Here is a 20893-nt window from a genome sequence, read left to right on the forward strand (position 1 = left end):
GAGGAAAGACAACAGGCACTCAGACGGGAGTCAGTTACCGTGGCTAACATAAAAGAGCCGTTTCGTAGCACAGGCTCATTTGTGAATGGCACGTCATAACTCGGTCTCTGACCCCACAAGGTTTATTTGGTTGACAGTATATCACCGTTTTAACTGAAAGCATGTTTCTGACAAAAAGAGGCTTTGTATATGTTAAAGGGGCTCAGTTTCTTGGACTCCTCAAGACCCTCGTTTCCCTTCATCTGGCTAGAGGGAGACACAATGAGGTCTGCAGGACTGAGTAATTTGTGATCTTGATCACCTCATTGTCAGGTAAATCTGTTAAACTGTGGTAAAAAATCTGTTTTGTTTAGTGTAGGAATCATACTTAATGTACTGTATGTCAAACTCTTCAGATGATAAGTGTAGTGTAAAGGTCCATTTAGAGCTGTTAAGTACTAACTTTTCTCCAATCCCAGTCTTTCCAAATGGCTTTGGGGTATTTTCTTCAGTCTCTTAAGGAGTTAGTGGTAGGTCCAGATGAAAGACCAGTTGAGAGAGACTGCCTCATAACTCCATTAACTTAATGCCACATTTTTTATCCCAGGCAACCTGCTTCTGGGTGCTGAACCCCCAGGTGGAAACCACTTATTTCAATTTTTCCTGTATTTTTTGAGTAGTTTCAATTCGATTTTTGGACTTTCGACAGCCAAGCAATTGGTTAGATTAATTAACAAAAAGCATTAATCAACATGAAAATAATATGACATTTCAACCCTCATTACTAACTATATGAAGAAACACAAGTTTTTCTTAAGTGAGTTAAATTAAACTTGAAGAAAAAAATATTTATTTTCATTTAAGAACACATATCTACAAATAATATACAGTTATAAAATTATGCATCTCAGTCTTTACAGACAGCATTGAGGAAATTCATGAGGTAAAATCATCTGAAGCTGCCACGTGAATCTCACTGATGGTGAACTGAGAGGTGAGCTTTAGCATCAATGGCTGGATACTGTAAAGGCACTTGGTCCAAAAACAAAGAAACCTTGAAAAACCTTGAGGTACATGGACCTGGTGAACAGCTTCCTCTAAAAGCTACATTTTGGCCCTCGCTTGGAACACAGCAGCCAGTCTTCCTTACATACCCGGGGTCCCATCAATTTGAAGATTTTGATTAGTCTGAAGTACAAAGATAAAGAAAAGCAGTATTTCAGGAACAACTAGAAAAACTTTGTATTTTTATAAGCTTCCAAATTAATTTTACCTTTTTTAGAAGCACATTTTTTCTCCACCCGTTCTGCCTGTTCCTTTTTCATATGCACCATGTGTTCCAGGCGCCAGGAGCCTCGATAGACCTTCTCCTTATGTTGATCACTCTGAGAAAGATGGCACACACAAAGTACATTAAGTATCTAAATAAAAACATCAAGGAAAAAATATAAAGAATCCAGCTGAAAATGGTTCAAAATGTATGGGTACAGACCTGAAAAACAATCGTTATCAAACTGCTGTCAAGCGCAAGCACCTCACACTTCTGCTGGACTCCTTCAAACTCAACATTTAGGGTCTGTCCAACCCTGTATGAAGTCTGAGGCGGGAAAGGCCACAACCTGAAATATTCTCTCATGAAATCCTTGTAGACACCATCTGGAATATCATCCAAGGAGTCTTTCACTAGAACAGGAAAAAAGGTGAGAAAAATTAATAATGATTGCCCGTTGCTGACCTTTAGGTCATGCTCCTGTAATAGGTTCATTCAGATGATAAAAATGTATTTGACAGTGTGATAATTTGCTGCTGGTGTATCCTGTTGCCAGTTCAAGATCGAAGTGAAAATCCCTTCTTTAAAAATATTTCTTTTATATACTCACCCCCACTTTATTAGGTACACCTGTGAAACTGCTTAACACAAATAGCTAATCGCCCAATTACATGGCAGCAACTCAATGCATGTAAGTATGTAGACATAGTCAAGACAACTTGCTGAATTTCAAACCAAGCATCAGAATCGTGAAGAAAGGGTATTTTAGTGACTTTGTTGTTGGTGCCAGATGGCCTGGTCTGACTTTTTCAGAAACCGCTGATCTACTAGGATTTTCACACACAATCATCTCTAGGGTTTACAGGGAATGGTCCAAAAAAGGGAAAATATTCAGTGAGCAGCAGTTGTGTGAATGAAAATGTCTTGCTGATGTCAGAGGTCAGAGGAGGATGGTTTGAGATGATAGAAAGGCATCAGTAACTCAGTTAACCACTCAGTACATCCAAGGTATGCAGAATACCATCTCTGAATGCACAACACATCGAACCTTGAAGCAGATGGGCTCCAGCAGCAGAAGACCAAACCATTCCTGTCAGCTAAGAACAGGAAACTGAGGCTACAATTCACATGGGCTCACCAATATTGGACAACAGAAGATTGCAAAAACGTTGTCTGGTCTGATGAATCTTGATAACAGCTGTGACATTCAAATGGTAGGGTCAGAGTTTGGTGTAAACGACATGAAAGCATGGACCCATCATTGTATCAACAGTTTAGGCTGGTGGTGTAATGGTGTGGGGAAGATTTTCTTGGCACATTTTGGGTCCCTGAGTACCAACTGAGCATTGTTTAAATCCCACAGCCTACCTCAGTATTGTTGCCGACCATGTCAATCTCTTTGTGACCTCAGTGTACCTATCTTCTGATGGCTACTTCCAGCAGGGCAATGCATCATGTCACAAAGCTCAAATCATCTCAGACTGGTTCCGTGAACATAACATGAGTTCACTGTCCTCAAGTGGCCTCCATAGTGACAGATCTCAACCCAGTAGAGCACCTTTGGGATGTGGTGGAACAGGAGATCAGCATCATGGATGTGCAGCCAACAAATCTGCAGCAACGGCATGATGCTATGATGTCAATATGGACCAAAATCTCTGAGGAATGTTTCCACACCTTGTTGAAACTATGCCATGAAGAATTAAGGCAGTTCTAAAGGCTAAAAGGGGTCCAACCCAGTACTAGCAAGGTGTACCTAATAAAGTCGTCAGTGAGTGTACATCCATGTAAAAAACATCATGTCTGCTTTTAAGTGGACACTGCACAGCTGTTCTTGAAACAGAGTAGTAAGGGCTAGTGATGGAATATGTCATCAGTGGCCACTGACAATATCACGTTAACAGTCACAGCAACAATACCTGAAATTTCTACTACAGGTGTTTTTAAAAAATACTTTTTCAAAGTCAAAAGGGACACAATCCATTGAAACATTAAATGGTGATATTATATTGCTGTTGCAATTTTCAAGTCATAACACTAGGTTTGCCCCTGGAAAATCTCCACTGTAAAGGCCGTCTACTTCATCCTGCCCCTCCATCCCAATGACAATCAGGAAACATAAGCATAGGGCTAAGTGGTAGGGGAAAGGGGTGAATTGGGATTGAGCCTATGTTATGGGTTTTGCCTCTCAGATACATCGTGGCTGCAAAAAGGCTATTGTCCTCAAGCTTGTGTTCTTAATGTATTGTGCATACTGCTTTTGCAGGGATGGTTTTGCCCAAACGAGACAATTTTACATGTATCAGTACATGAAAACAAAGCCTACAAAATGGTTTTAAATTGCAAAACAAGGAAGCAGTGCTTATTTCAAATAGTGTGTGCTGCACAGAACTGCCAGTAGTGCTCAGCAGCAGGTGAAGCAACCAAAATATCTATTTTTTCAGAAAAGAAAACCTTGCGACTGCAGATTTTTTAGCAAAAAGTGTATGTCTGTGTGTGTTGGAGAGAGAGAGTGAATGAAAACACCTAAACCTACATGGTTTGGACACCGGGCGTAAGAAAGGTAAGGCGACATAGTGAGGCGTTTGATCATCACAAAAGATGAGAAACCTGGAAAATAAAAACACATTTACTACCACATCAGGCCAAAGAAATAACATCTAATGTTGTTAAAAATAAAGATTTAATTCATCTCATCCTGTCAGTAAAATGTATCTATTACACACAAACCTGGATCTGTTTTTTCTGCTGGGTAACTCTGCTATGATACCAGGGCAGAACTGGGGAGGGTCTTTGGAATATGAGACCACAACACGAGAACCAATGTCAAGCTGATCCACTTTTGGCAGGGAGGTCAAGGCAATGTGGTGACCAGAGAGAATTTTCTTCCCCATTTCAAAACTGATCTTGTATCTCAGTCGATCATCTGCGGCATCAAACAAGCAAAATGGTTTTTAGATCATGTAAAATCTCAGGTGACATTACAAAAGTAAACTCAGTTTCTTTGTCCTGACACAAAAACCTGCCACTTACTTTTACCAGTACAGTCTCAAGATATATTTCAAGAATGTCATGCTTAAAAGATATTGGAAAACATTTGTAAGATGGCTGTTCACTTGGGTGCAGCCTTGTGAAGGATCATTAGATAATCCAAAAGTGTGTTGTTGCATTTCTACAGCCCATCCCAGATACATACACAGCAGGGATATGCCTTTAAAAAAAAAACTCAGAGGGTGATGGGATGAACATTCAGTCTGTCACATCTTTACGGGCCAATCAGAGCAACAAAACGTGACGTAGCCGCCAACAAGCTGCGCCTGCATCCCTACCGAAAGAGTAAACTCAATAGAGAACTGCATAACACGAACCATGACGACTGTAGACATGTCAGTATGTGATCATTGTCGGTTTTGAAAAGAAAACAACTCAATGCCGTTCCTTGTTCTTCTTTTAAAAAAGAAATGTTGTCAAGTTCTAATAAAACTGGCGCTGGAAGCATCCACACTAAAGTCTACCACCATAATTGCAACAGCGTCTTGTTCCTGCTTGCTTACGTCACGACTCTGGCGCCCCAAAGTACTGCCTCTCGATATTGATTGGTCCTGTCACTTTCTAACCAGGCCGAAACGGTTCAGATGGGAGCTTTGCAAGATGGATTTGCCAGTGAGAAACACAAGAACAGGAGTATCCATCTGCTTTGCAAGAGTATGGTCAGATGTGAACTCAATCCATTTTAATCAAAAACGCAGAGTTTTTTTTAATTTTCAAAATCTGTCTTTACCTTGACCTACCAGTTAAGTTGATATATTAATGGCAGGCTCGCATTGTGCAGTGTTTTTACAATTTACCTCTTGATATTATCTCCATGATTTTCCCCTTTAGCCATCTCATGGCTTTCCATCGAGCATAGACATCCATGTTGACACTGAGCTCCACTTCTGGCACGTCTGCAGGAGTTATTTTGGCCACAGCTGATGACTGCTGACACACACCTTTTTGGTTTGATGAAGTTGCACCTGGGTGTGGAAAAGAAAAATATTTTTTAAATACCTAATTACAGTTCAGGCCTGGTTATGTTCATTACAATACCTTTATAGTGATTATTTTCAGATTAAAATACCTTTTAATTTTTCAAAGTAAGGTATCAAAATGTCTAATGAGACCCCTCAAGTTGTCATGAGGTATAAGGTTCATGGTCAAGTGTTATGTGTCATAAAAAGAATATATTGCTCAGCAAGCTCAGCTGTCACAAAAGTGTTATCCTGAACCTTAATGGCACGTTTTTGTAATAAAACTGTTATAAAACTGATTGTTTTATAGCAGCAAAGAACATTAAATAAACTCATGTTAATGCTAATGATGGTATTTGAAGGCAGACAGAAGATGGTGGTAAATCATCAAAACTGCAGTCTAAATCTTAAAACAAATCTGGGATGCTGATGATTTCTCTCCTTTGTCCTTGGTATTTTTATCCTTACAGGCATGGGTTGGAGATTTTCTGTCACTCTGGGCATCGGTTTTTGCACCAGCTGACAAGGATGCTGATGATTTCTCTTCCTTGTCCTTAGTATTTTTATCCTTACAGGCCTGGGTTGGAGATTTTCTGACACTCTTGGAATCAGTTTTTGCACCAGCTGACAAGGATGCTGATGATTTCTCTCCTTTGTCCTTAGTATTTTTATCCTTACAGGCATGGGTTGGAGATTTTCTGTCACTCTGGGCATCGGTTTTTGCACCAGCTGACAAGGATGCCGATGAATTCTCTTCCTTGTCCTTAGTGTTTTTATCCTTACAGGCCTGGGTTGGAGATTTCCTGTCACTCTTGGCATTGAATTTTGCACCAGCTGAATGAGATGCTGGGGATTTCTGTTTTTCTTCCTTAGCATTGCTATCCATACTGGTTTGAAATGAAGATTTTTTGTCAGTTTTAGCCTTGATTTTCGCACCAGCTGATTGAGATGCTGATGATTTCTCTCTGTTGTCCTGAGCATTGCTATCCGTACTTGCTTGGGTTGAAGATTTTCTGACACACTTAGCATTGGTTTTTGCACCAGCTAACAAGGAGGCTGTTGATTTCTCTCTGTTGTTTTCAGTATATTTATCCGTACTGGCTTGGGTTGGAGATTTTCTGTCACTTTTGGCATTAATTTTTGCTCCAGCTGACTGAAATGCCGAGGATTTCTCTGTGTCCTTACTATCTGTACAAGCTTGAGGTGGAGATTTTCTGACTCTCTTGACAGCTGTCATTGAGCTTGCTTGGAATTCTGCATGTCTCTTAGTAGGTTTTGTATTCCTTCGCTCTACATTCCTTCTCTTCTGTGTTCCACTGGTAAAACTTGATACTGAATAATCAGAGTCACTCAAGTTATCCTCTGGTTCCCAGTGTGTATCAGAATCAGCATCTGTTAAGGAGTCTGTCTCACTGCAGGGACCCTGAGGAGATGGTGGACATGTAGTTTTTGCCTTACGATTAGGAAGTTTTTTTAAGACCACCACTGGTTTCCTCTTGAGACCTGTAACGATATCAACTGTTGGGTTCTCATTGCATTCAAGTTTTGGTGATAAAAGTTTAGTAGATGGAGGGCTGGGGGTTTGGAGTGGAGAAGCATTTCCTGCAAAAGAAATAAAAGCACAGGTTAAATTGAGTTTTGCACACAAACTAAAAAAGCAAGAATGCCATGCATGCTTGAAAACAACCTTACAAACATGTACAGCATGCCAATATTTGCATCTTACCAAAGTTTTTGGTTTTATCATGATCATCATCAAAATTGTCATCATCATCATCGCCATCACGGTTGTCATCTTCAGAATCTGTGTCTCTGTACTCCCATCCCAGCAAAGAGTATTGCTTTTTTACCACTGCTTCAAAAGCTGCCACAGAACTAAAAAAAACAAAAACAAAAACAGAGAAAGTGAAGCAAATAAAAATCTTAAAAATAATGTAAACTGAAGAAAGTGATGCTCTTGTCACATAAATAAATATAAGTAATCGAGTCAAAAGCCTGTCATTCCCCACTCTCTCTTCCCAATTTCTTACACTATCCACTGGCCTGTCCTCTACAAATCAAAGTAAAATTGTAAAAAAATAAATAAATAAATCTGTGATCCTCAGTTGTAATGAGAAAGAGCACATTACACATTAATGGGATTACAGTCCCAGTAGCAAACAAGGGGAACATGAATATTGACACTCACTTGCAAAGCCTCAGGAGTTGGGTAGTCTGTTCTTTTCTTCTCTTCAGCAGAGATTGCACCAACCTGTATTTCTCTGGCACGCCTGTAGAGATCAGCTGCTTTTTTACCCTCTCACGGATCCACTTTTGAAGATCATCCTTGCACATCTCGAACTCATCTGTCTCCATCGTTGCTGTGAAATAGAAGCATTTGAAATTCTATTAAGTTTTCAGCTTATGGGGCAGTTTGAAATGCATTCAGTTACTGATAGTGCGTAGCTTGTTGTGTTTGATTTGATACATCATCTGATGTCAAATAAGGAAAGATATTAAAGTACCAACAGCTTTCTAAAACCATTAGATATTTATACCAGTGTAAGGGAACTTTTTAAAGGATCTTTCATCAAAAGATTTACTGTCGTTGTTAAAAATGTACAACTTTCACGACCTTACATTTGTCTTAATACTCTGCACAAACCTCCGTGGGTTCACTATGACAACGCGCCCCCTCGGAATGCTCGTAAACAAAGCTTGAAAGTTGATGTCAAAGTTAGCCGACTCCATCCAAGAACAACAGAATCTGAGAAACATGCATGTAAACGGGACAATTATCCTAACATTTACCCTGCCTAACCGCTAAAATCGGTTGTTTACACCACTGTATAATTAAGCGTCTATGCTCGAGTTGCGGCTAACATCATATTAGCCGAACTGATAAAAAAAGTAACAGATTTAACGGTCATATGGCAAGGCAGCAAAGAATATACGTTATATATTAGCTTCTCTCATAAACTATTCTCATCAGTTACTGAGTCTTTCTATTGCAAAACTGAGCCGGTAAATACCTTCAGTACGGCGTAAGTATGATCTCTGATTAGCTCATCCAGGTTGAGTTGATGACTGTTGATATGGATACTTCTTCGTGTCTCGCGGCTGCGCTGAGCCGTGTCTCATTGCTGCCCCTGTGGCCGTTCAATTTTTAGCCTTTGCCTGCGAGCCTGCAGATAGGAACTGTTGCTTTTTGGATTATATTTAACCCTTTCGAAAAAAAGGGGTTTGCTAAAAAATAAAATATTTGTATGAATAATAATAGAGATCACATTTTTGAAATCACACTTGTTGCCTGTGTATTAAGGACAACAGTTTGTAATTTTTCCTTGCAATAAATCACATTATAAACCCAAAACTGACAATGGAAGTCAATCACCACCAAAGATGGGGAAAATAGTATTAGTAGATGTAAAAACATCTACTTACTAACCTTGCAAAGCAGATGGATACGCCCGTTTCCTTGTTTTTCACTGAAACAAATCCATCTGGCCTGTCAGGTTATTGACTTACTGCTTACTGTAAAGATTTGGAGTACTCAACTATAAATGGACTTCCTCCTATGAGGTTGAAGTGCCAGTGCAGATGTACTGCTAACAGGTTGTGAACATTTAAAATCAAAAACAAAATATCTCATTATACATAGCATATAAAGATGAAGTATAATAGAATTATTGTAATTAATCATTGACACTGTTAAGCCATAATATGCAGGGTTCCCCTTAAAAACACACTAACTGAAGGAGCTCCATATGAGCATTTACAAACCCAAGATCCAAAAAAGTTGGGACAATGTGTGACATGTGAATATAATTTGCAAATCCCTTTCAACCTATATTAAGATACAGCCCAGAGACAATATATTCAATGTTCCAACTAATATGTGTGGTTTTTTTTAACTATATATACACATTCTGAATTTGAGACCTGCAGCATCTTCCAAAAAAGTTGGTACAGGAGCATGTTTACCACTGTGTTACATCAATTTTCCTTCTAACAACACTCTCCAAGTGTCTGGGGACTAAAGACACTGATTGAAACATTGAAAGGTCAATTATTTTCCATTCTTGCTTTATGAACATCACTGAAACTTACTCTAAAGTAATAACCTGTTTAGTAACAGTATGTATAGAGTTACAGCTTAAAATTGGTTTTAAAGTGCCGTAACTCTTATATGAGAAGTTCTTCATTGGTATTATATAACATTTTAAAGAATATGCTATTATGCACTTTTGGAGTCATAAAGGTGTTTGTAATGGCACAGAGGAATACTATGCATTTGTGGTCACACATTTAATTTCAGCAAATCATTCTGACAGCTTAGGCATGGGGGAACAGCATCTTAAGAAACAAGCATTATGTCTATGAATACTTGGAAAAGTTCGCTCTGTTACATGTTTTCAGTGGGCTTTCAGCCAGAGTCATCCTTTGAACCCTCCATTTCTCTTAATCTTAAGATTCGTATCATGTGTTCAAGTCGTGTGGAGCCCCGATAGATCCACTCTTTTTTCTGGCTTTCCTGCAAAGTGACAAAAAAATCCAATCAATAACAAGAAACAGAGAAAAAAATTCAGGAAAATCCATCGTAGTGTTTTTTTTTTAAAGTAGTGCCAAATGATACTGACCACAAAAAGGACCTGCATCAAGCTGGAGTCGATCTCCACCACATCACACCTCTGCTGGGCTCCTTCTAATTCGACTGTGATGTTCTGTCCCACCTTGTACAGAGTTAAATGTGGGTACGGCCAGTCCCTCAGGTACCGGGTCATAAAGGACTTGTGTGGACCAGCTGGAAGGTCATCTAAAGCGTTTTCCACTTTCAGTAAAAACAAAGAAATAGTCTGTCAGTCTTCTCATATCTGGCATCATATTTCCTCTTTCAAAGTAAGCCATTCTTTATTGAAAGACACTGCAAAACACATTAGATGTTCACAAAACACAATGTGTGTTTGCAGTTTAAACTTAGTGTCTTAACATATTTGTACTTGATGCTATTCCTTTGTAGGTTTCACTGGAAAATTAATTAGATGGCTGAGAGAAACTAGAGCTAGCTTGGCCAGCAATTAGAATTAAGGCTATTCTATTGAGTGCATTTAGTAAAAACTTCTTCCCACAATGCATTGCACAAAACTTAAATGTTATAAAGTTTTCTATAAATTAATAAAACATGTAGTAGATAATGTTCAAAGTTAGCCTTCAGCATGGATTTGTGATAAAGATTGTGAAATGCTCACTCTTTGCTATGCAGTAAAATAGTAAAAATATCTCCATGTACATTAACAAGCACCATCAGATTTGTATACAGTGCATCCAGAAGGTTTTCACAGCACTTCACTTTTTACACATTTTGTTATGTTACAGCCGTATTCTAAAATGAATTGAATTCATTTCTACTTCAAAATGTTACACACAATACCCCGTAATGATAAAGTAAAACGTTTGCTTGAAACATGCAAATTCATTAAAAAAGAAAAAAAAAACAATGAAACAACATGAACAAAAAGAATTCACAGCCTTTGTTCAATACTTTGTTGAAGCACCTTGGGCAGCAATTACAGCCTCAAGTCTTTTCGAGTATGATGCTACAAGCTTGGCACTTCTACATTTGGGCAGTTTCTCCCATTCTTCTTTGCAGAACCTCTGATTCTCCACCAGGATGGATGGGGAGCGTCAGTGCACAGCCATTTTTAGATCTCTCCACAGATGTTCAATTGGATTCAAGTCTTGGCTGATACTGATACAAGTCTGGTCAAATACTTTTTCATGGCACTGTATATTATATAGCCATTTCAAACAACATCTTTCTCTTTGTCATTATGGGGTATTGTGTGTGGAATTCTGAGGTAAAAGAATGAATTTAGTCAATTTTGGAATAAGGCTGTAATGTGGAAAAAGTGAAGCACTGTGAATACTTAGGGATGCACTGTAAGTAACAGCTAGTGTAGCATATACACTACTACTGCACACCACACATTTCAGTTAAAATATAAACATGAACTTCTCCTTTTTACTTAATATATACAATGAGAGTTTTAATTAAAGAGAGCCCAATAATAGGGGTGTTTCAAATAACAACTTGGTTTTCTGTATAGTCTCCGTCCCAAACGCTCAGACAGAAATTGGGAAAAGGGCCTTTGGGTACTCTGCACCCTCAGCCTGGAATCAGTTGCAGAATGACTTAAAGCTCAAGAAACTGGTGTCCTTAAATGTTTTTAAATCTAAAATGAAAGACATGGAAGCAGATTCTATAGGATGTCGATGTTTTAACTCGGCTGTTTGAACAATTGATTCCCAGATATGACTCATAGATGGTTTTAATCCAAAACGTTGTGCTTTGTAAATTGTACTTAGTCTCTTTTTGTATTTCCGTCTGTAACTTTGTGTTTTTTGCTGCTGCCTGTCTTGGCCAGGTCTCCCTTGAAAAAGAGGTTTTTAATCTCAATAGGACCAACTTAGTTACATAAAGGTTAAATAAAATAAGTAAATAGCTGAGAAAACCAAATGCCCAGAGCATTAAGAATCAAGATGAACTCAAACACAACAGCTAAACTTACATGGTCTGCACACAAGGTGGAGTAAAGGTAAACCAACATAGATGGGCACGTGATCGTCAGTAAAGACCAGGAACCTGGAAAGTTGAAACATATTTTATTTCAATTCCATCCTTGTGTAATAGTACTTTAAAAAATCTGTTTGTTATAACATGTAGTGATGGATGCTAATTTAAAAACACACCTTAGTCGGTTCCGTCTGCTGGGAAGTTCTGCCAAAATGGCAGTCTGGAACCGGGACGTGCTATCTGGACAATTGATCACCACACGAGCCCCAACATACAGCTCCTCCAGCTTCGCTTGGTTGTTGAAGGCCATGTGATGACCAGACACAAGACTTTTCCCCTTTTCTTCAAAATTCACTTTATACTTCACTCGTACATCTTCTTCTTCTACAATCAAAAATGGGTAGATTATTTAGTTTAAATACACCAAAAGATGGGAATCAGAGCATGGACTTGAGGGGCTTTAACACTACTGGTGTTACAGTTTTTTTGTGTATTAATTTCCTCACCTCTTGTTAATATCTCCACTATTTCCCCCCGTTGCCATCGCATCTGCTTCTTCCGTGCCAGGACAGTCATGCCAACTGTGAGCTCTACTTCAGGTAAAGCAGGTCTGGCATTTCTGGTTTCATCAGGGGAAATGGCAAAAGCTGTTGATATGATGATAGGGGATGCTTCTGGCACTGTGGGAAAGATAGACCAAGGAGAGCAAAATAAGAGCATCTGGTCATTTATACATGTGGAGTAGGTCAAAATGTTTTTCCCATAAACTATAGAGCAATGTTTTAATACAACATCAGGGAAATCCAGACCTCGTTTTGTTGTGTGATAGCTGCTTTTGTTGAATCATTTGCATGTTTTCCATTTTTTTATTGCTTTGTTCTGATTCATTTATGCTGCATTGCTAGGCACTGTATTATTTCATATGAGATTGCCATTTAATTTTTTTCACATTCTGCCTTGCATAAAATGACAAAGATTTATTTGATGTATTGTACAACATTTTAAGGCCAAAGTTGTACAAAAATGATAAGCAGTATGTTCAGATGTAAACCAATCAATTTTAAACCAAAACACAGAGTTTTTTTTTTTTTTACCAAAATTTCTGGTTATGTTTATCACAATACCTTTATAATGATTTTTTTTTTTTTTTCAGATGAAAATACCTCCTTTTTTTCAAAATAAGTTATCTACATGTCTGATGAGACAAACTGTCATGAGGTATAAGGTTTATGCTTAAGTGTTATGTGTCATAAAAGGATCATGTTGCTTCCTACTAAGCATACAAGATTAAAACAGCAAGCTCAGCTGTTACAGACAACATGGTCCTAAACCTTAAAGTCACATTTTTGCAAAAGGAAAAGTTTGATTGTTAGATCAGCAAAGTACATCAAATAAACTCATGTTAATGCTTATGATGGTATTTGAAGGCAGACAGAAGATGGTGGTAACTCGTTAAAACTGCAGTCTAAATCTTAATACAAATCTTACATTTTGATGCAAAAATGCCAGTGTTTTTTAAAATCAGCAGAGATAAAGACAAGCCAAACTAGTTAGAGTTTCTAAATGCTCTGGGCTTTCATGATGTTAAGGTGTGTTCTTCGAGCCTTTTACCATTTGTGTTTGATGGGGTTTTCGATGCTTTCTCTGTGTTAATCTGGATGATGGTTTTTGTACCAGCTGACTGAGATGCTGATGATTTCTCTCCTTTGTCCTTAGCACTGCTATCCGTACTGGCCTGGGTTGGAGATTTTCTGTCACTCTTGGGATCGGTTTTTGCACCAGCTGACTGAGATGCTGGGGATTTCTGTTTTTCATCCTTAGCTTTGCTATCCATACTGGTTTGGACTGAAGATTTAGTGTCAGTCTTAGCCTTGATTTTTGCACCCGCTGATTGAGATGCTGTTGATTTCTCTCTGTTGTCCTTAGCATTGCTATCTGTACTGGCTTGGGTTGAAGATTTTCTGACACACTTGGCATTGAATTTTGCTCCAGCTGACTGAGATGCTGAGGATTTCTCTGTGTCCTTACTATCTGTACAAGCTCGAGGTGGAGATTTTCTGACTCTCTTGACAGCTGTCATTGAGCTTGCTCGGAATTCTGCATATCTCTTAGTAGGTTTTATATTTCTTCGCTCTACATTCCTTCTCTTCTGTGTTCCACTGGTGAAACCTGATACTGAATAATCAGAGTCACTCAAGTTATCCTCTGGTTCCCAATGTGTATCAGAATCAGCATCAATTAAGGAGTCTGTCTCACTGCAGAGACTCTGAGGAGATGGTGGACATGTAGTTTTGGCCTTACAATCAGGAAGTTTTTTTAAAACCACCACTGGTTTGTTCTTGAGACCTGTAACAATATCAACTGTTGGGTTCTCATTGCATTTAAGTTTTGGTGATAAAAGTTTAGTAGATGCAGGGCTGGGGGTTTGGAGTGGAGAAGCATTTCCTGCAAAAGAAATAAAAGCACAGGTTAAATTGAGTTTTGCACACAAACTAAAAAAAGCAAGAATGCCATGCATGCTTGAAAACAACTTTACAAATATGTACAGCATGCCAATAATTGCATCTTACCAAAGTTTTTGGCTTTATCATGATCATCATCAAAATTGTCATCATCGTCATCGTCATCACGGTTGTCATCTTCAGAATCTGTGTCTCTGTACTCCCATCCCAGCAAAGAGTATTGCTTCTTTACCACTGCTTCAAAAGCTGCCACAGAACTGAACAAAAACAAAAACAGAGAGAGTGAAGCAAAGAAATATCTTAAAAATAATGTAAACTTCAGTAAGTGATGCACTTGTCACATAAATAAATACAAGTAATCTAGTCAAAAGCTTTGCTACAAAACAATCTTTTATAAAACATTTGACATGACTGGACTTGGTTTTCAATACTAATTTTGCTTCACATTTTGAATTCTAACAGTATGGTCAACAAAACAATTTATTCTGTTTTAGGATGATAATTACTTAACTTTGGGTGTGATTGCAGAGGAGTTAAATAGGAAGCTGACAAGAAGCCATCTCTCTTTGATTCAAGAAATTGTTGACATACTTTTTGTTTAATAAATGAAGGCACAGTAGTTCTTTTTAGCTGCTACTGCATCCTGGTTGCGTTATGATCATGCTTTTGCACTTCTTATAACAAGAGTATGGGTCATCTTCTGTTCATTTATTGTGTTAGTCCTCAGCACCTGAAACTGATCCATAAAATTATATTTGTTGAACATTTTGGATGACTTTTACTTTTATTTGTACTGAGTAGGATTTATTTATCATATTATATAATGATCAAAATGTGTCTTGTTAGATGTTTTGTCCTTGCTATTTTGGAGTTTTATGTATGTCAATCTATTTTGGATTACAGATACAAATGAGGTGCAAGTATTTTCACTTGGCATATATGAATGATCAATACCACTGCATTATCTCATAAAATTCATAAATAAACTAAACTTCTGTTTTAATATATGTACAGGCTAATATTAAATCTATGGGGTTCAGAAAAAAAAAAAAAAGAATTGTTTGACATTTTTGCTAATCATAAATTCACTCAGTCAAGATTGGTCCTTTTTTTGTTTGTTTACTTGTTTGGGATCAGATGCTGTTGTCTTATCTATGTACCTAAATCAGTCGCATGTAAATCAGTCCTTTACCACATCTGTATTTTCCTTTCACATATAGATCACTCTACAGTAAGTGAAAGCAATGAACATACAGCTGTTATAACATTTGAACATTCAGGCGTAGATGGTCTAATGGTCAGGTGGCGTCCCATGTACAGTCGTAGTCTTCCAAGTGGGCAGCACAGGTTTAAATCTGACCTGTGTCATTCCCACTCTCTCTTCCCAATTTCTTACACTATCCACTCTCCTGTCCTCTACAAAGGCAGAGGACAGGAGAGTGGATAGGTAAGGTAAAAAGCTCAACATGTAAATCTGTGATCCTCAGTTGTAATGAGAAAGAGCACATTACACATTAATGGGATTACAGTCCCAGTAGCAGAAGAGGGGAACATGGAGATTGACACTCACTTGCAAAGCTTCAGGAGTTGGGTAGTCTGTTCTTTTCTTCTCTTCAGCAGAGATTGCACCAACCTGTATTTCTCTGACAAGCCTGTAGAGACCAGCTGCTTTTTCACCCTCTCACGGATCCACTTTTGAAGATCATCTTTGCACATCTCAAACTCATCTGTCTCCATCATGGCTGCAAAACAAAAGTATTTGAAATCCTATTGAGTTTACAGTTAATGAGGAAGTTTGAAATGCATTGAGTTACTGATAGTGTGTAGCTTGTTGGGTTTGAATTGATATAGTATCTGATATCGAATATTGAAGTATTCATTAAAGTACCAACAGTTTTATAAGAACACCAGATATTTAAAACATTTAACCAAAAGCTTCAACATGAAAAAAATGCCAAAGTACGATTAAGTCAAGGTATAGGAGCTTGCTCGCGTTTTCTGGCATAACAGCCAAGAAATTAGCCAAAATTAGGCATCAAAGACTTGTATTTCTGTTGCCATGTTATTGAAGCATATTTAAACAATGTTTTGACTGGTAACATATCCAGTTAGAATTCCACCGATTTGGGGGATTTATTTAGGACTGTTCATCACAAGATTTAATGTCGTTGTCAAAAATGTGCATCATGTCACTGTTTCTAAAGAATAACAGTTGCTTCACAATTATAACAAGTTTCATGATCTGTCAACATTACATTTTTCTTCAAACTCTGCACAAACACTGTGGTTTTACTACCCCCTTACCCCCACCTTCAGGGTGCTCGTAAACAAAACTTGGGTTAGCTGATTTTAGCCGAATAGAAACTGAAACTTACCACCATGATCCAGGAACAACAGCATCTAAGAAACATGCATTTAAACAGGGCATTTATCCTCAGCCTTACCCTGCCTAGCCGTTAGCTTGGACCGTCACCACCGCCTTACCAAGCAGTAGTCCTTCTACCGTCTTCTTCGTCTACTCCTTATTCCTGTTATTCTCCTTCTTCTCTAAGCTTGTGGCGGTTTGCTACCAACTTGTACAGGTGCATATCGCCACCTACTGTACATGAGTGTTCAACTTTAGGGTTACAGATACTTCGAGTTACCTTCTAAAGTCGTAATAGATAATAATGAAAGAATGACAGTTATATTCTCCGCTCTAATCCTGTGTCTTTCAGAAAGACTAAAAGAGGCTTAAAGGGGACGTATTAAGCAAAAATCACTTTTTTTCAGGTTTTTCTGACACAAATATGTGTCCCTGGCCTGTCCACAATCCCCTCAAGTACCAGAAAAATCCATTCCCTCTCCCCCTCTCTTTCTCCACCTTCCAGAAAATGTGTGCTGTAAAACAAGCCGTTCCTAGATTTTACATCTAGTGACCTCACCAGGGGGCCTAAGCACCCGCCCCCAGGTTTGGTGGGCCCTCCCCCACTTGGAGGAAAGTTCCGCCCTCCTCTACTGATCCTCTCAGCTACCAAGCTGAGATGCTGGATAGCTCAGTGGGTTACCCTGCTGACTACGATCCAGGAGATTGGTGAATCCCAGTCTAAACATTTGAAAAAAAAGTGTCTGTAATATCATGAGTGCTGCATCCATTTCCTGAGAGGGGTGTGGTCAGGGGCGGAGTCATACCGCTAATTACCATTTAAAGCCACAGAAACAGCTCGTTCTGAGAAGGGCTGAAACAGAGGGGTTTCCAGACATGCAAAAATCCAATAATGGAGTGTTTTTTCAGCAATAAACTTCACAGGCATGTTTTGGGGACCTCTGAGAACAATTTAAAGTTGTCTTAAAAAGGTAAAATACACAGTCTCTCATTTTATCATTTCTTCCTAAAATCCCACTGTGACACCAAGGTTGTTCTAATTTATATATATCCTGTTTTTAAATGCATTTCTTTCTGTTTCATACGTTCTACACTTTAAAACAATATGTTCAATATTTTCATTCATTTCACAAACATCACATTTTCCTGATACACACTTTCCCATCAAATAAAGAGTTGATTTTAGTCCTGTATGTCCTTCTTTTATGTTAACTGGTTTCTGAATATTATAGTAGCGTTTTCCTTTAGTATCTTCATTCCATCTCCTCTGCCATAAATTCTCAACCCTCTTTTTACTCAATGATTTTGCTTCACCTTTTCCAAATGGAACTTGCACAATGTCATTGTCATTTTCTTTTAATACTCTTTTTGCAAGTTGCATCTGCTTTCTCATTGCCTTCTACCCCAGTGTGAGCTGGTGCCCAACAAAATTGTACATTTATTCCACTTCTTTGAAGTCTTAACAGTATCATAAATATTTCCGTTTGTAAGTCCTCTCTAGCAATTTCTTTAGAGTTTAGACTTTTGAGAGCTGCTGCTGAGTCTGAGCAGATGACCACTCGTTCTGGTCTCAGCTCTTCAATCCACTGCAATCTAAAAATAATAGCAGTTAATTCTGCTATTAACGCAGACATTACCCCATACAACATTAGCTACATATTTTATCCAATTTAATTAAAGCTTTTCAGCTTCTGAATTAATGTTCCAGCATTTACTTTGCTCAGAGTATCCCAGCAGTCTTTTAACACATTTGTTACTGGTTGTTCCTGTCCACATCCTTTCAGCTTGGTGCAGTAAGCCAGAGACAACTTCAAACAACTCAAATACAAAGGTTACTCATTAGTTTCTACCAATAAAGCACTACCTATCTTTGAGACCATAGCAAAAAAGTCACGTGACTGACCTTATGAGGCTGGCCCAAGAGCATATAGTGCATCCGGGGCCGACGCCTCTTCCTCTTTGCCTTTCTCGCCTTATCTGAGACCGTAAAGTTGATTTTCAGACCAGTAATCTGTCACATTGTTGTGTAGGTGTCATGGAGAAATAACTAATATCCAAATTCTGTGGCTGGTTTAAGTGAGTTTTATTCACTGCGCAGTGGAGAGAAGGAAGCTCATGGCATGGCTGGTAAGGTTCTCCTCTGCTGGGCTGGTTTGAGAGGAGGTTTTTAAGCAGGTATGGATATAACAAAAGGCTAATCAGAAGAAACTGACAGGATCAAAAGAGACTGACAAGACAACATGTGGTTACATACAGCATGGGATGCAGTCAATGGGAAGATATACAACTGGCACCCAGCATTTGAATTTCTATGTTGTTTCCTTGGAGAGGTGGCTGGGAGACTAGGCTAACCAAGAGGTGTGAAAAATGCTCAGAGGAAAGTCATCAGAGAACATTTGGTTTTCTTAAAACTGACAAGGTGATACATGGGTTCATTCAATGAGACATAAAGTTCCACTTCCATAATTCCCCCTTTTGTCCTTTATAGGACAATACAAAACCATTTTAACATCTGGATAATGGAATATCACTGCATGCTTGACACTGACTCCTTAAAGTCCTGCAGGGTAAAGGTCTCACTAATGGAGTGATCAGACACACTTCATTGCACAAGATGCATGGATGCAGGGTCTTAGCTCATCTCACCAGGAAGGGTATCTGTCTGTGGATAATGTTACTGAAGAATCTAGTACCATTAATATGGTTTTGAGGGTTCTGAGGCTGCTAAGATTGTGGGATAGACAACCCCAGTGGAATCCCCAAGTCCAGCAGAGTGTCTGGACAGGAATTTCTCAGGCCAGGCCCTCAGTGGCGATTATGGCAGCAGAGGACTACTGTCTGATGGTGAAGCGGGCTTGGAATGCGCCTAGCGGTGCAGTTTACTGCAGGTTGCAGGAAGCTGGCTAAAGCTCAGTAACCACCTGAGACTGGACTGGGTGATATGCCACCAGTGGTTAAGGAAATGGCATCTTTGACTTCTCTTGGCCCTGATTGGGTAAGAGCTGACCCTCATTGCCCCTTAGATGGAGTTTGATAAGACAGACAGCTTGATTTGTAAGGCCTACAATTCTGCTCAGGCTGGAAACACTCTTGCTATTCTGTTAGTGGCTATTAGAAGGACCACAAACACAAGTGACCAGGACACAATGAATTTGAACGATGCTGCCATTTCCACTCACCCCCAACTTACCAGAGATGTTGGTTAAGCCAAAGTGCTTAACAAATTTATTAGACCACCCTAACCCTAACCAAAGTAAGGTTTATGCCACAGCTGCCCTAAATTAACATCATTGGTAATTACCAAAATCATTTTTTATGTTTCTGCAATACACCAATATGTAGAAGCTCTTTAACCCAAATGATATTTTTAATGCTAAAATATGATTTTATTGTTATCCATGAAATTTCAAATTTACTGATTTACAAAAAAAATGAAAAAAAAAAATAGTAAAGCACATTATTATTATTTCTTATAGTTATTTACTTGCATTCCTGAACAGAAAAATTCGTTTTAGTGCTTGAATGTTATGCTTGATTGATTTCTGATTTCTCAGAGAAGCCCAGTGAGCCGGCTCAAATTTGGGTGTGGGCCTGTGTTGCGGCAAATGTTACATTCTCCACACTTCAAAAAAAAACGTAACGGATTTAACTGTCACATGGAAAGGCAGGAGAGTTCGGTTCGCTGGACTTATCATGCTCAGTTGGCTTCCCTGCCTCTGTCTGCTTGGGCTGCACACTAGCCTCTTTGCCTACGGGCACTAATCCTGTTAAAGAGCTGTAATGAGGCAGGGTAAACTGTAAACTGAACTGTCCTTTGGGGATGAATAAAGTCAGATACAGAACTTATTTCTCTTCTGGGTTTTATGACTAAGAGCTGTGGCTTTGGCTCACTGAAAAATGCCATCAATGTCTTTAGTCAGAATGTGAGCAGTGCAGATTAGACGTGAATCTAACATTCTATTCTTGCATTAATTTTTTAACTTCTAAAAGTTGTTAAGACACTGGAAATACTGACTCGCCTTTTGTGAAGTTATCCCAAAAAGCTGCAGCAGCTTTTTTCTGCCATTCTCTCCAGTTTGATACAGAAATGAGGACTGAATAACCATGTATGTGTGTGTGCTGATGCTTTGAGTGCATGTTCATGTCTGCTCCATCTAAATGGTCTACAGTCACGTGACACGAAAGGCAGCAGCAGACAACAGACAGAGGAGAATGACTACAAACAAACAGATGTGGTGCATGGTTAGAAGTTTT

At 38.7% G+C, this 20893-nt stretch overlaps 2 protein-coding genes across 4 annotated transcripts; both read right to left on the reverse strand.

Annotated features, from left to right (window-relative positions):
* Positions 1–811: 811 nt before the first annotated feature.
* LOC121523246 (histone-lysine N-methyltransferase SETDB1-A-like) lies at positions 812–8402 on the reverse strand. 2 transcript variants are annotated; one of them, XM_041808046.1, is made up of 10 exons: positions 8271–8402; positions 7448–7619; positions 6986–7134; positions 5728–6861; positions 5098–5265; positions 3980–4175; positions 3786–3859; positions 1472–1662; positions 1253–1364; positions 812–1167 (listed from the first exon to the last, which is right to left on the reverse strand). In XM_041808046.1, exons 2-10 carry the CDS (start codon positions 7612–7614, stop codon positions 1163–1165), a joined length of 2196 nt encoding a protein of 731 aa, XP_041663980.1. In that variant the 5' UTR covers positions 7615–7619; positions 8271–8402; the 3' UTR covers positions 812–1162. The 2 variants fall into 2 exon arrangements, with proteins under 2 accessions (XP_041663980.1, XP_041663979.1); XM_041808045.1 differs by lacking the exon at positions 8271–8402 and adding an exon at positions 7904–8081.
* Positions 8403–9531: 1129 nt separating this feature from the next.
* Positions 9532–16830, reverse strand: LOC121523237 (histone-lysine N-methyltransferase SETDB1-A-like). Of its 2 annotated transcripts, none has more exons than XM_041808034.1 (9): positions 16719–16830; positions 15845–16016; positions 14383–14531; positions 13424–14257; positions 12319–12492; positions 11989–12196; positions 11808–11881; positions 9879–10069; positions 9532–9772 (listed from the first exon to the last, which is right to left on the reverse strand). In XM_041808034.1, exons 2-9 carry the CDS (start codon positions 16012–16014, stop codon positions 9665–9667), a joined length of 1908 nt encoding a protein of 635 aa, XP_041663968.1. In that variant the 5' UTR covers positions 16015–16016; positions 16719–16830; the 3' UTR covers positions 9532–9664. The 2 variants fall into 2 exon arrangements, with proteins under 2 accessions (XP_041663968.1, XP_041663967.1); XM_041808033.1 differs by having other exon boundaries at positions 16650–16777.
* Between the last annotated feature and the right edge of the window lie 4063 nt (positions 16831–20893).

Source organism: Cheilinus undulatus, linkage group 16 (genome assembly GCF_018320785.1).
Source record: "Cheilinus undulatus linkage group 16, ASM1832078v1, whole genome shotgun sequence".
NCBI classification, from domain to species: domain Eukaryota; kingdom Metazoa; phylum Chordata; class Actinopteri; order Labriformes; family Labridae; genus Cheilinus; species Cheilinus undulatus.